The sequence below is a fragment of the Danio rerio genome, chromosome 23 (genome assembly GCF_052040795.2).
Source record: "Danio rerio strain M-AB ecotype USA chromosome 23, GRCz13ab, whole genome shotgun sequence".
In the NCBI taxonomy this organism is placed as follows: Eukaryota; Metazoa; Chordata; class Actinopteri; order Cypriniformes; family Danionidae; genus Danio; species Danio rerio.
Window position 1 is genome coordinate 9,335,001 of NC_141043.1, and position 13,304 is coordinate 9,348,304.

At 33.3% G+C, this 13,304-nt stretch overlaps 1 protein-coding gene across 5 annotated transcripts in view; it reads left to right on the forward strand.

Annotated features, from left to right (window-relative positions):
* The window catches only part of ccm2l (CCM2 like scaffold protein), a 46,498-nt gene extending 33,904 nt beyond the window's left edge, over positions 1-12,594 (forward strand). For 2 of the 5 annotated variants that reach the window (XM_087306589.1, XM_087306587.1), the window contains 2 exons: positions 489-627; positions 11,900-12,594. In XM_087306589.1, coding sequence (XP_087162715.1) covers positions 489-627; positions 11,900-12,180 — 420 coding nt within the window. In that variant the 3' untranslated portion in view covers positions 12,181-12,594. Of the gene's footprint in view, positions 1-488; positions 3,234-3,434; positions 3,506-6,664; positions 8,773-11,899 lie in introns of those variants that run through there. The other 3 variants (XM_087306590.1, XM_087306588.1, XR_015523203.1) reach the window with 2 other exon arrangements.
* Positions 12,595-13,304: the final 710 nt, after the last annotated feature.

The window sequence follows — 13,304 nt, forward strand, 5'->3', positions numbered from 1 at the left end:
TTAGAGAAGGAGGAGGGTGGGTCAGTCAATTGACCTGTCAGTGGCCTCTGGTAGGTTTACACGAGAACAGCGTAGGCACGAACGGCACTCACAAGACACATTTGAGATATGACAACGCACACAGCGGCCTCTCGTGGATTCGCGAAAACAAAATCTGCAAAAGTACGTACCTCCCGGGATGTATTTTGTGGTCTCCAGAAATGTTTATGGGACTACATTTTTAGAATGAGCCTAGATTAGTATAAAAATACCAAATGAAAGCATTAAAATTATCCTATATAAGAAACAGTTACTGAAGTTTTTAGAATCTCTTAATAAATTGTGTCTATTTTAGTTTGTGTTAGGGAAAAAAGTATGAAAGCAAGCGGATTTTGGCAGACATGATATTTAGCAAATTTCCATTGTCTATGTTGTTGCTTTGTTGTTATCTATCCTATTAGTGTGTCTTTATATGTGTGATGTGTTGTTTTCTGTCCTGTTTTCATTAGTTGAGGAGTAAACTGACACCTCAGGAGATTCAGCAGTTTGCTCTCTTACTGAGGGAATACAGACTTGGTGCTCCAATAGAACAGTTTTGCACTGACCTGCTGCAGCTCTATGGAGACTCACGCAAGTTCCTGCTACTTGGTGAGAAACTGCACTCAATACAAATGGGCCACACTTTACAATAATAATTATTAGAATGTAAAATTGTGCTTGTTAATACTGTAGGTTAAAAACTTTTTTTAAGAATTTTCCTAGAGTTAAACAGTTTTTCCATTTTTTTAATCCATTCAGCTGATCTGTGGGTCTGGCGGAGGAGGATTTTAAGCTTAGCTTAGCATAAATCATTGAATTAGATTAGACCATTAGCATCTCCAAAATGATCAACAAATTATCAAATTTTACTGATAATTTTTTTTTTTAATTTTATGTTATCCCCGCGTGGGTTTCCTCCAGGTGCTCCGATTTCCCCCACACTTTAAAGACATGTGGTACAGGTGAATTGGATAGGCTAAATTGTTCATACTGTATGTGTGTGAAGGAGTGTGTGTGGATGTTTTCCATGGGTTGCAGTTAGAAAGGCATCCGCTGCATAAAACATATGCTGGATAAGTTGGCGGTTCATTCCGCTGTGACGACCTCGGATTAATAAGGGACTGAGCCAAAAAGAAAATCAATAAATAAATGAATTTCCTATTCAAAGTTGGAATCTTCTGTATTTACATAGTGTACTAGGATCAACGAAAAATACAAAGTTGTCAGTTTGGCTTGGAACTACTTTCATTCTGTGCTAAAAATCAAAGAACTTTGCTGCGGCACCATGGCTGCAACAGGTTGCATAATTGCTAGTTGAGGACTGTTTTCAGGCACTGCATAACACCAATATTCCTGTTATAACCATTGACTTCCAAAGTTAGTTTTTCTACCATGAATGTAAATGGTTACAGGTTTCCAACACAATAATGATTTCTAACATTTATATAGCGCTTTTCTGGCACTTTACACATAGGGGGAATCTCCTTATTCAACCACTAGTGTGCAGCATCCACTTAAATGACGTGATGGCAGCCATTTTGCGCCAGACCACACACCATACACCAGCTGATTGGTAGAGAGGAGACAGAGTGATTAAGCCAATTATGATATAAGGATGGTTAGGAGGCCATGATGGACAGAGGCCAGTGGGCAAATTTGGCCAGGATGCCAGTGCTAAACCTCTACTCTTTTTCGAAGGACATCCTGGTATTTGTAATAACCACAGGGAGTCAGGAGCTCGGTTTAACAACTCATCCAATAGACAGATTCTTCAAAACATTCTTCAAAATATTTTTCGTGTTCTGCAGACCCCCCAAAAAACTCCCCATGAAAAAGTAAAGATTAAGAAAATTATGAAACAATTGTCTTTGTTTAGGTGACCTATCCCTTTTATCCTGGGTATAAAGAGTGTGCTATCTTCATTTATAGATTATACACTTACACATTTGCACTAAATCAAAAGGTTGAAATTAGAAATTGAAAAAGAAGCCTGATGAGTGGCGCAGTAGGTAGTGCTGTTGCCTCACAGCAAGAAGGTTGCTGGGTCGCTGGTTCGAACCTCGGCTCAGTTGGCGTTTCTGTGTGGAGTTTGCATGTTCTCCCTGCCTTCGTGTGGGTTTCCTCCGGGTGCTCTGGTTTCCCCCACAGTCCAAAGACATGTGGTACAGGTAAATTGGGTAGGCTAAATTGTCTTTAGTATATGAGTGTGTGTGTGGATGTTTCCCAGAGATTGGTTGGGGCTGGAAGGGCATACGCATAAAAACTTGCTGGATAAGTTGGTGGTTCATTCTGCTCTGGCGAGAATGAAACAAGAAAATGAATGAATATTACCGATGCATTTTGAAAATCTTAGAATCAATACAGAATTTATTTTTTAAAAGTTTTTGGCCACAGCTCTATTTTCAGGTCAACCGGTATATGCAAAGGAAAAGAAAAATCATTAAGAAAAAACATTTGAAAATCTAAATATTTGAAAAATCTGATTCTTTTGGTCATGATGAAACTGCCAATACTGTATATTTTTGACTCTGGCATACAAAAATAAAAATTATAACATAATTTGGCAAATATTTAAAAAAGAAAAATAAATTCAAAGGGGGCTAATAATTCTGACTTCAACTGTATGTCCACACATGTAGCAAAATGACAATAAAGCTCGACTTGACTTGAACTTTCAAGATGAAGAATCTGCTTGCCTGTGATTCAGAATGCAGGGTTAACTAGCCTAAGTGTGAAATGCCCTGTTGAGGACCTGTTTAACGTCACAAGAGGCATGTTAGGACGACTATGTTTACTTCATACTGAAGCCTGAAATAGAACCTCTCTGATACAATATTTCAAAAGCCATGATTTATCAGATTTGGCATTGCAATGAAGGTTTGTGTAATCGCTGTCTATCATTAGCTCATTAGAGGGATTAGAGTAACATGAAGCGTAATGAATATTCATCAGCACCTGGCTTGCACTGAAACAGTCATGGTGCGACATCAGCCTTTCCAACGACATCACACTTTCACAGCATGACAGAACTACAAAACTCACTACTGACTCCAGGGAACAGAAATAGGATACAGGCTATAAATAACCACAATTTACAACTATAAATAACTGTGATCCAGATAAATCTGTCACAAATACACATTTTAGAAATTAAGTCATTAAATGTTTAATTGGGTTGTTTTTTGATGCACCATGAACTATTTCCTACAATGTTCGTCACCTTAGAAATATAAGGTTCTATCGGACATTTTTGTCAAAACTGAGTTATCGGCATAGTCTTATTAAATGACATCTTATTGTTTACATTTTAAGAGTTTTTACTTAAAAAAAAAAACAAATAACAAACACATACCGTTTGCTATGGAATGCAAAAACTTTGAAGCTCAATATCTCAAAATCATTTAGAATGCAGATAGAAACTTATAATTCCAAGGTGACGTGTTGTCAAAGTGTTTATTATACTATTTTACTATGAAATATTTATTTAAAAATTAGAATTTAGACTGTAAGTTTATCCAGTTTTAGAAATATTGTTATGAGATTCGCATTTTAAAAAATGAATAAAGAAAAAAAAAAATATATATATATATATATATATATATATATATATATATATATATATATATATATATATATATATATATATATATATATATATATATATATATATAAACTTTTTAAATAAAAATGTATTATCATCCATCAATAAAAAAAATCTGAATCTGGTAAAACTTGTTTAAAAAAAAATGCAGACTATAGGAAAATGACAAACTGGCCAGCTCATTCTACTTTCTTCAGTCACAATTTAATCACTTGAATAATTAAAAATTTTATTTGTTCTGAATCCTTCTACTATTGATAAGTTTCACAATATATGATTGTATAGCAGCAATAGGATAAATGAGCTCATGTAGGGATCAAATTCTGGACTTTGTCAATGAGGGTGGGTCTTTCGAAACCCCCCGGGCTTGAACTTGACATAAATGCATTGCAAACTGTCTTTGAAATTAATAGGAAATTACCAACATAACTTGTCACAAATCTGTCATAAACATGATGGTAATGAAGCTATTATAACTGTTTAATTAATGTTTTTATCACTTTTCAACAAACTAAATTTATTACAATTTTACATTGAAAGTGTGATTTGTCAAATAAATTTATAACAGCATCTTTAATGTGTAATGACATTTTAATTAAAATTCAATTTGTACCACTGTTGTTGTTTAATAAAGAAAAAGACGAATGAAGCTGTCATAAAATTTATGATAATTATGTTTACAACAGATAATCCAGACAAATCTGTAACAAATGCATATTTTAGAAAGTGAGTCATTAAATGATTAATTGGGTTGTACAGTAAATCGACACAGATATTTTACTTGTAGGGCTTGTTCAAAAGACCCATTTATAGTAGAAATCTTATAAATATCAGCACAATGCCACTTTAGCCATCAAAAAACTCTCCATCAGGTTAACGTTATATTCATGTCATTACACACGTCATTAAGTGTCAATTATCTTTTTATGTCATTTTAAACTTTAAGATGACAATGATTGAGGTTGTTTGCTATAAAACTTCAGGCACGTGGCCAGCCTATTGAAAGTGGTGGTTCCTTTTTTTTTTTGCAGTTTGTTTATCTATTTTTTTTATTCAGTTATGCATTTTAGTGACATTTTAAGAACTCTTTGCTGAAATAGCTTGTCGGATGGTGATCATAACCACACTTTTTTGATGCACCATGCAATAATTCCTACACTGTTGTCAAAGTGCTTACCATACTATTTTACTATAAAGTATTTATTTACAAATTTGAATTTAAACTGCAAGTTAATCCAGTTTAGAAATATTGTAATGAGATTAGCATTTTAAAAAATTAGTAAAGAAATATGAAAAAAAAAAAACTTCTTTTTAAACACAAATTTATTATCATCCATTATTAAAAGAAAATACAAATCTGGTAAAACTTGTTTTAAAATAAAAACTGCAGACTATAGGCAAATGACAAACTGGCAAGCTCATTTAACTTTCTTCAGTCACAATTTGGCCACTTGCATAATTAAAAGTTCTAAATCGTTCTTCTATCGATAAGTTTCACAATTTGTGATGGCATAGCAGTCAAAAATGGGATAAATGAGCTCATGTAGGGATCAAATACTGGAATTTGTCAATAGGGGTGGGTCTTTCGAACCATCCAAACCCCCCCTGGCTACGGACCTGAACTCGACACAAATGCATTGTAAACTGTCTTTTAATTAATAGTAAATGACCAACATAACTTGACATAAATCTGTCATAAACATGATGGAAATGAAGCTGTTGTAAAATTCATGATAATTATGTTTATGACAGATTTATGACTCTTTGATTTGAGTTATTTTATATTGGTATTGTCAAGCGCTCATGACAAAGACATGCTATAATGTATTTGATTATGTCAAACTGTAATAACAAGGCGTATAAAATGCATTTACATTTAGAATTATTTAACTAAATTAATGACACTTAATGACAGTTATCATAAGCATGCTCAAACTCTCATTCATATTCATGTCATGATTATAAAGATTTCATGAACACCCCCTTCATTGGTATATGTCCAAAGACCTCTTAGATGATATTTCTGAAGTGAAGTAAGGGATAAAGCAGCTCGCAGCAACTATGTGCAACACAGGCTCAATTACATAACACTCACTGAGCCACTTATACCTGTACACTCATCTAACCTGACACGCTTGTGAGAGGCTGAGTCAGCTTAATACTGCTCTGCATTTTCATCATTCAGACTGTTGTGGATTGTTAGAGTGGATTTTTAGAGTAGAGTCACTGCGCTGAATAGAAACCTGAGAATCCTGCAACATTCCTATGGGAGAGAGACTATTTTATGGAATTAATGTGTTTAGCTGGTGAGAAAAATTTAATTGATTGTCTTTGTTTTTACAGTGTGATTTAACGATTATTACATTTTTAAAAAATAACATAAAACATTTTTGTACCTACTGTACAAGAGGTATTCACATTACATAGCAAATTATGAAATCATTTATAATTTGTAATATTTTAATAATATAAAATTGTGAATATTTATAAAGTACAAATGTTTTATATCAGTGATTCTCAAACTTTTACTTTTAAATACCACCTCAGAAAAAAAAAATTCTCTCCAAGTACCACCATAATGACTGGTATTAAAATACAGTAGCATAGTAGGTGTGATTAAGCAGCTACAGCTCTGCACAGTCCAAATACGAGGCAGATTCATGCATTTATTCATTTTTTTTTCTGCTTAGTCCCTTTATTAATCCAAGGTTGCCTTAGCGGAATGAACCGCCAACTTTTCCGGCACGTTTTAGCGAGGCAGATTATTTCTTAACATAATGAATATTTATTATTGTCAGCCACTTTAAAAATTACTAATAGTTTGAACACTAACACTGTACTGCAATTACAGGTAAAAATAAATAAAACGTCAGCTTTTAAAGGGGTGGTCCAGAATGTAGTTTTAAGGCTCGGTTGTGTTAATAAGATGCAAAGCAATGTGTGCTTATGTTTCACTTGAAGGAAATCGCGTTATTTTTTCATATAACTCACTTTGATTATACAGAGCTACTCAGCTAACATGTAAACGACTGTCATATTTTCTAGTTCCTCTGAGAGGCCCGCCTTCAAGTGACTCTGATTGGTCATCGTCATAATGTGCTGTGATTCGAGAATCGGCTCCACGTCACGCCCGGACAAGCACGCGCGTTTTGTGTAAACAGTCAGTCAACAAGTGTCTGTAATGAATGAAAATGGGATGCGGCCCTTAAAAAAAAAAAGCAATGTGTTTAAGAGAGTGTTTGTGTGCGTGTGTATACTATGAAGTATCTGTAACACGAGAAGCGCATGTGCGCGGGAGTGATGTTTATTGCTCTTTTTCTCTCATGCTCGGATTAAGTTATTTTCTGTGGTGACAGAATAAAGCATAAGATGTGGAATTAGACCTTTGTGAGCCTGGATTGATTTGTTTTTGCTGTTACACTCCAGTTGGGAGAGCATAGCTGTATTCTTTTTTAAATCAACGCGTTACAGGACGTCTTTCACGCATATCTGGAATATGCCTGTGTAAGTAACATGAATTGTTCTCATATCTTTTGCGACTTTATTGTCAGAGATGCAAAACACACGTTTGACATGCTTAAAGAGCGTTTCGCGCGAATCTCTCGAGTTCAAAAATCTGAACTTCAGCGGACATTCGCGCCGCGTTCATCAATCAGAAGCTTGCTCTTGTGGGGGCGTGATTGTGACGTAGAACCTGTTAATGTTGTCCTGCGGGGAATCCTCCAGGCGACACCGACAACAAGTCATCAAACTGGGCTTGGCTCAGTTAGAAGCACCGCTGAAAGCCTCCGTCATCCAGGTTCAGTTTCTGGAGGAGTTTATGAGCTCACAGAGCTGGATGCACCTCTGAAAGCATGTAGTGGACTCAGACACGGCCCTAAACGTATTGACGCTGTTTTTTCAGCCTTCATAAAGCACATAATCACTGTTATTTTCTTTAAAAAAATTCATGTTAGCCATTTAGTAATGAAGCTACAGTCACCGGGCAGACAGAAGCCCTACCCATCACGCGAATCCGCGTCTGTTCTGAAGTGAATTTGACACGCGAAGGAAGTGGATTTCACGCCCGAATAAAGCGGGGTTTGACACGTGAATGAAGCGAGAAAACTCAAATGTTCACGCGGCAATTTACGCGTGAAAAGCGCAATTTATCCCCGCGTTCCACGCCTGGTGTGTACACAGCATTGGAAGCCCAACAACAGAAACGGAACAGCTCTGTGGAAACAGCAGGATGGCATTTCTCCCTTTTGTGATGTCACAGGGGACGGAAGTATTTTTTGTAGTGCCCAAAATTCGTTTATTGTAAGCTTTGCTAAGCTAACTCTGTAAAAACCAAAGTCTCCCTTTGCATTAAACTTTGAGCATTTTACTTTCGGAGATGCTGTTTATGTTCACACAGCTACATTATACATCAACTAAAGTTTAAAATATGAGATCATAGTGGACCACCCCTTTAAATTAAAATGTGCTTTCAAAAGTTCCTAATTAGTAAGAATAAAACTGTTGTACTTAAATGTAAAGTATTATTATAAAGTAGCCTATTCATCAAAACCTGGAAATGTTCCTTGGATTTCATAAATATAAGCTACATGTCATCATAATCATATGTAAACACTTTGATCAATTTTGAAATATATGATCCATGTATATATGAGTTCTTTGTCTATCTTTGAAATCTAAACGTTAACTTGTATTTTATATATATGAATTGGATTTGCATATTTAAATTAGAAAGTAAAACTGCTTACTGCGCATCAGAGTAGGCTTTGTGTGTTAGAAATGCAATTTTATTAAACTATACCTGTCAACATCGGGATACAAGAATATGTTTGCCCTCCAACAACCATTACAAATATTGAAAAGAAATAAGCTTCAAATGATAAAATACAAAAGATACATAAGAAAACAAACAAAAAAAAAAGTTTAGCCAATTAAGATTTGTTTACTGATCCCATCGGTGTTATCGTCAAAGTGCTAATAGTGTGTTAATTTTTTTACTTATTTAATTATTCAGCCATTCCTTCATGTACCACTAGAAGGAAGCCTGTGTACCACTAGTGGTAGACGTACTAGAGTTTGAGATTCACTGTTTTATATTGTTTCAAAAACGTAATAACCATTCATAAGTATCTAATTCTTATCAAACCCTATTTTTTTACAAAAAAAAAAAACATGCATTTGAATTTAATTCAAATTAACTGAATTACATTTAAGAAATGTCACAATTAATAAAATTATTTAAAATGTATATTTTATTTGAATATATTTTAAAATGTAATTTATTTCAATCATTCTGACATAATCACTTGGTGTGCCATAAATATTTATTATTATCAATGTCGCAAACAGTCGTGCTGCCTAATAATTTTAAGGATTATCTGAAGTATAAAGATAAATGAATAGAAATCATTTTTATAAAGAATTCCTACAGTGTAAAAGCACTAATTTAATGACTCTCTGATGAATAAAAGTATTATTTTATCTTAACTTATTTTATCTTACTACAGTATGTTTGAATGGAGCACTGTAAAAACGATTAGATGACTTTACTTTAAAGTCATTATTTGAGTAAAACCTGTTGCTTTAAAGAGATAATTTGACATAGCGATAAACCAGTTGTCTTTATAAGTAAATGAATTTGCTCCACGATTATAAGAATTAAAAGAAAGAACATTACCACGTTACATTAACTGTTCTAATCTCTATTACACAATGTTGGTGTTTTTAGTCTATTATATATATATATATATATATATATATATATATATATATATATATATATATATATATATATATATATATATATATATATATATATATATATATATATATATTAGGGTTGGGCATCTAAGCTATAATGCCGATCCGATACGCATCTCGATACAAAGAATACGATCCGATATATTAGCGATACATTTGTGACATATTGCGATGCAACACGATACGATTCACACCCATATCACGATACGATGCGATATTTCAGCACTAACTTATTAGATCAAGTTTATGAGATGATGTGAAAGAGGATGCTGTGCCATTGAATGAGTTTGATTATTTATTAACCAAGCAAAACCAAGACTTTTTTTTACAAACTGGCTTTTCTCTCAGAGCCAAAGTGTCAGTTTACAGTAGAGGGCCATTTTAGAACATATAGCACATATTATTTAAGTATTTTCAAGATAAACAGAATGTATAAGTGCAATATATATTAAAAAAATATGTATATATTTGCACTCTTTCAACATAAATAAAATTAGCATTGCACAACAAGAATTGTGATTTAACTTTTCAACTATGAAAACAAGTTTTACAAAGATATTTTGCCACTAATTATTCAAAACTTAAGGTTGTGAACTAGCAGTGTTATGCTGCTTTGAAACATCACTGTCACTGTAAACAACAGGCTTATAAAAATATAACAAACCAGCAATCTTCTTGCTGTGAGGTGGTCAAACTACCCACTGTGCCACTGTGACACCCATTATTTTTATCATTATTATTATTAATATTATTATTATTATAATTAAATAAAAATTAACAGGAGGAGGTGTTTAAAACCTTCGTTCTCCGTGACACTAGGCTGAATATCTTTGCAGATGAACAATGCAATAGCATTCGTTATTGGCGTAGAGCGAGCAGAACTGTTGCGCATGGAAAAAAAAACTTTCAATGCTTTTCTCACCACTTTTGGAGCTGGTTGAAGCAGTGCGAAAGCCGGGGATGCAGAAACACTGGAAGATGCTTTCACAACAACACCGTGGCGCCGCTTCAAGTGAGATATCAGATTAGTCATACTGCCCGCGTATTTTACAGATGCGCGGCACATTTTGCAAATTGCATCTGTCCTGTCATGTCGTCCATCCTTAAATCCATAATGTTGCTTGCCATACTTTAGATTTAAAACTCAGTGGGGAATAAAATGTTTGTTTTGCTTCTCGCGCTTTCTGAGGGCGCTCCACTAGCTTCATCCGCACACCTGATACACTGAGTTGTAGTGTAAGTGTACACATCCGCAAGTCGGTTGCTAAGGCTTACTTTATGTAGGTCGATTAAATTATGCGCCAAAAACAGGTTGACAACACTTGTTAATAAATAAAAAATACATTCTATATTAAAAATATAAGCTGTATCTCGGAAAAATCGATGCATCTCGCAAAAACCGATGCATCTCGATTTGCTTCCAAAATTTCATTCATCCTCTGCTGCTCAACCGATGCACTCGCATCGTGCACGCGCATGACCGCGTATCGATACATATCGGTTAATCTTCCCATCCCTAATATATATATATATATAATTTTTTTGAAGATCTATGTAATTATGTCTATTTTAGAGCTTCTAAAAGCTTGATTAATTTTTGTATTGTTTATTAGATTGATAATTTTAATACCTGTACAGAGACAAATGATGAAAATTTGCCTTCTGGCTAATCCTTGTGCATTTGCAGCAATAATGTACACTGTCCCTGTCAAATAAACAAATAAATAAAACAAAATTATTAAGAATTCAACTTAAGCTGTCAACAGTTCCAAGTTTAATGATAAATGAACAGAAATATTTTTAAAGAATTTATAACGTTAAAGCATTTGAATCGATTTAATTTTTGAATAAACGTATTAGTTATTTTATCTTACTAATAGAGTATGTTTGAATTGAGCACTTTAAAAAAAAAAGGGGTTAACTTTTCTTTTTAAAAAAAGGAGTAAACCCATTACCGTAAAATGATTAATTAAATGTATGTGCGTAATTATAAAAATTAGAATGTCAACTTTACAGTTCCAAGTTAAATGTTAAATGAAAAGAAACGTTATGTAAATAATTTTTACAATGTTAAAGCATTTAAATCAATTTAATGACAATCTGCTGATTAAAAGTGTTATTTATTTATTTTTTTTTACTATTGAAGCACTGTAAAAAAAATAAAAAAACATTAGTTTACTTTACTTTAAAAAAGTGGATAAACTGGTGGCTTAAAAATATTAAGTAAATGAACTATGTGCATAATTATAAACATTAAGTTAAGTCAACTTAACAGTTCCAAGTTTCAAAATGTTTACTTTTTTAAAGAAATCAATCACTTTTTACGGGGTATTTTGATAAAGGAAATAACTGCAAAACTCTTAATGCGTCTATTATAATACATTTATTATAACTTTCTAAAGTGTTTAACTTTTACTTTGAAATACTGAAGTATTCTCATGTGCATCCCATCAAGTTTATGCGGTCTAAAAATACAACACTTGTGTGCATTCTCACGTATTTCCTCTCCCTTGTGACCAGGAATGAGGCCCTTTATTCCAGATAAGGATGTAGGAGTGTTTGAAACATTTCTGGAAGACATTGGGATCCGAGAGGGAGGGATTTTGACGGACAGTTTTGGCCGGATCAAACGGAGCATGAGCAACACCTCCGCCACAGCAGTGCGTGGATACGATGGCTGGAACATCCCGTCTGGATCCCAGGATTTCAACCGCAGAATTGATGACATCACACACAACATTGAGGCTTTGGGCTTCGAGGAGGTCAATGGAGACATAGAGGAGGAGGATTATTACTTGTGAACCAAACAGAACGAACTGAGGGAATAATAATATGTCCGCTGTGTTTTATACATGTTTTTTAACTATTGTGATTTTTATTTGTGAGAGTATTTGAATTGTTGCACTGGACCGTTTACACTGTTAGACATTTTATTGCCTTTTTGCGGTAACTTACCTTTTTTTACTTAATTTACCACAACTGCCCTTTACCTGTAAATGTGTTTTATAGTATCATGGCCCTACCACAATTTTATTTTATATTAAAGTAGCCTTTCCCCAACTTCTTTTTATTGTAAAATGCTCTTTCACTACATCTTAATTTTAAAGGATCACATCAATTTTACAGTTTTTTTGCTGTAATTTATTTACATTTTACACTGGCAGTACAAAACCTTAATTTAATAAATTCCAAACAAGTGACAGGCTCATGTGAAACAGGCTCATGTTTTTTTATTATTAATTGTTATTATGTTCATTTTAAATGGTTTACACAAGTAAATTTCGTTGATCAATTTATTTTAAATGCATTTTGTGATACAAGATGTTAATTAATATTTATATCACTAACTGTCCTATTTTTGTCTCTAACTACAGTAGCAGTACTTGAATACTTTGATTACAGTTGAATATCGCAAATTCCTAATATGCCGTAAGCTACTGTAAAAGCTTTAAAATTACTCACAATGCAGTGCATATTACATTAGTGAACGTAAAAAAATTCTGTTATTTGACTTTTTTTTTTTTCCAGCAGCAGGGAAAAATAACGATCAGCAAAATAACGATCGTTAAATTATAGAAATTTACTTTAAAATAATGGCTGTTAAATTACAGAAATTTACCGTAAAATAATGGTGTTAAATTACAGAAATTTACTGTAAAACAGTGGCCGTTAAATTACAGAAATTTACCATAAAATAATGAATGTTAAATTACAGAAATTTACCGTAAAATAAAGGATGTTAAACTACAGAAATTTACCATAAAATAATAGCCATTAAATTACAGAAATTTACCATAAAATAATAGCCATTAAATTACAGAAATTTACCATAAAATAATGGATGTTAAATTACAAAAATTTACCAAAAGATAATGGATTTTAAATTACAGAAATTTACCATAAAATAATAGCCATTAAATTACAG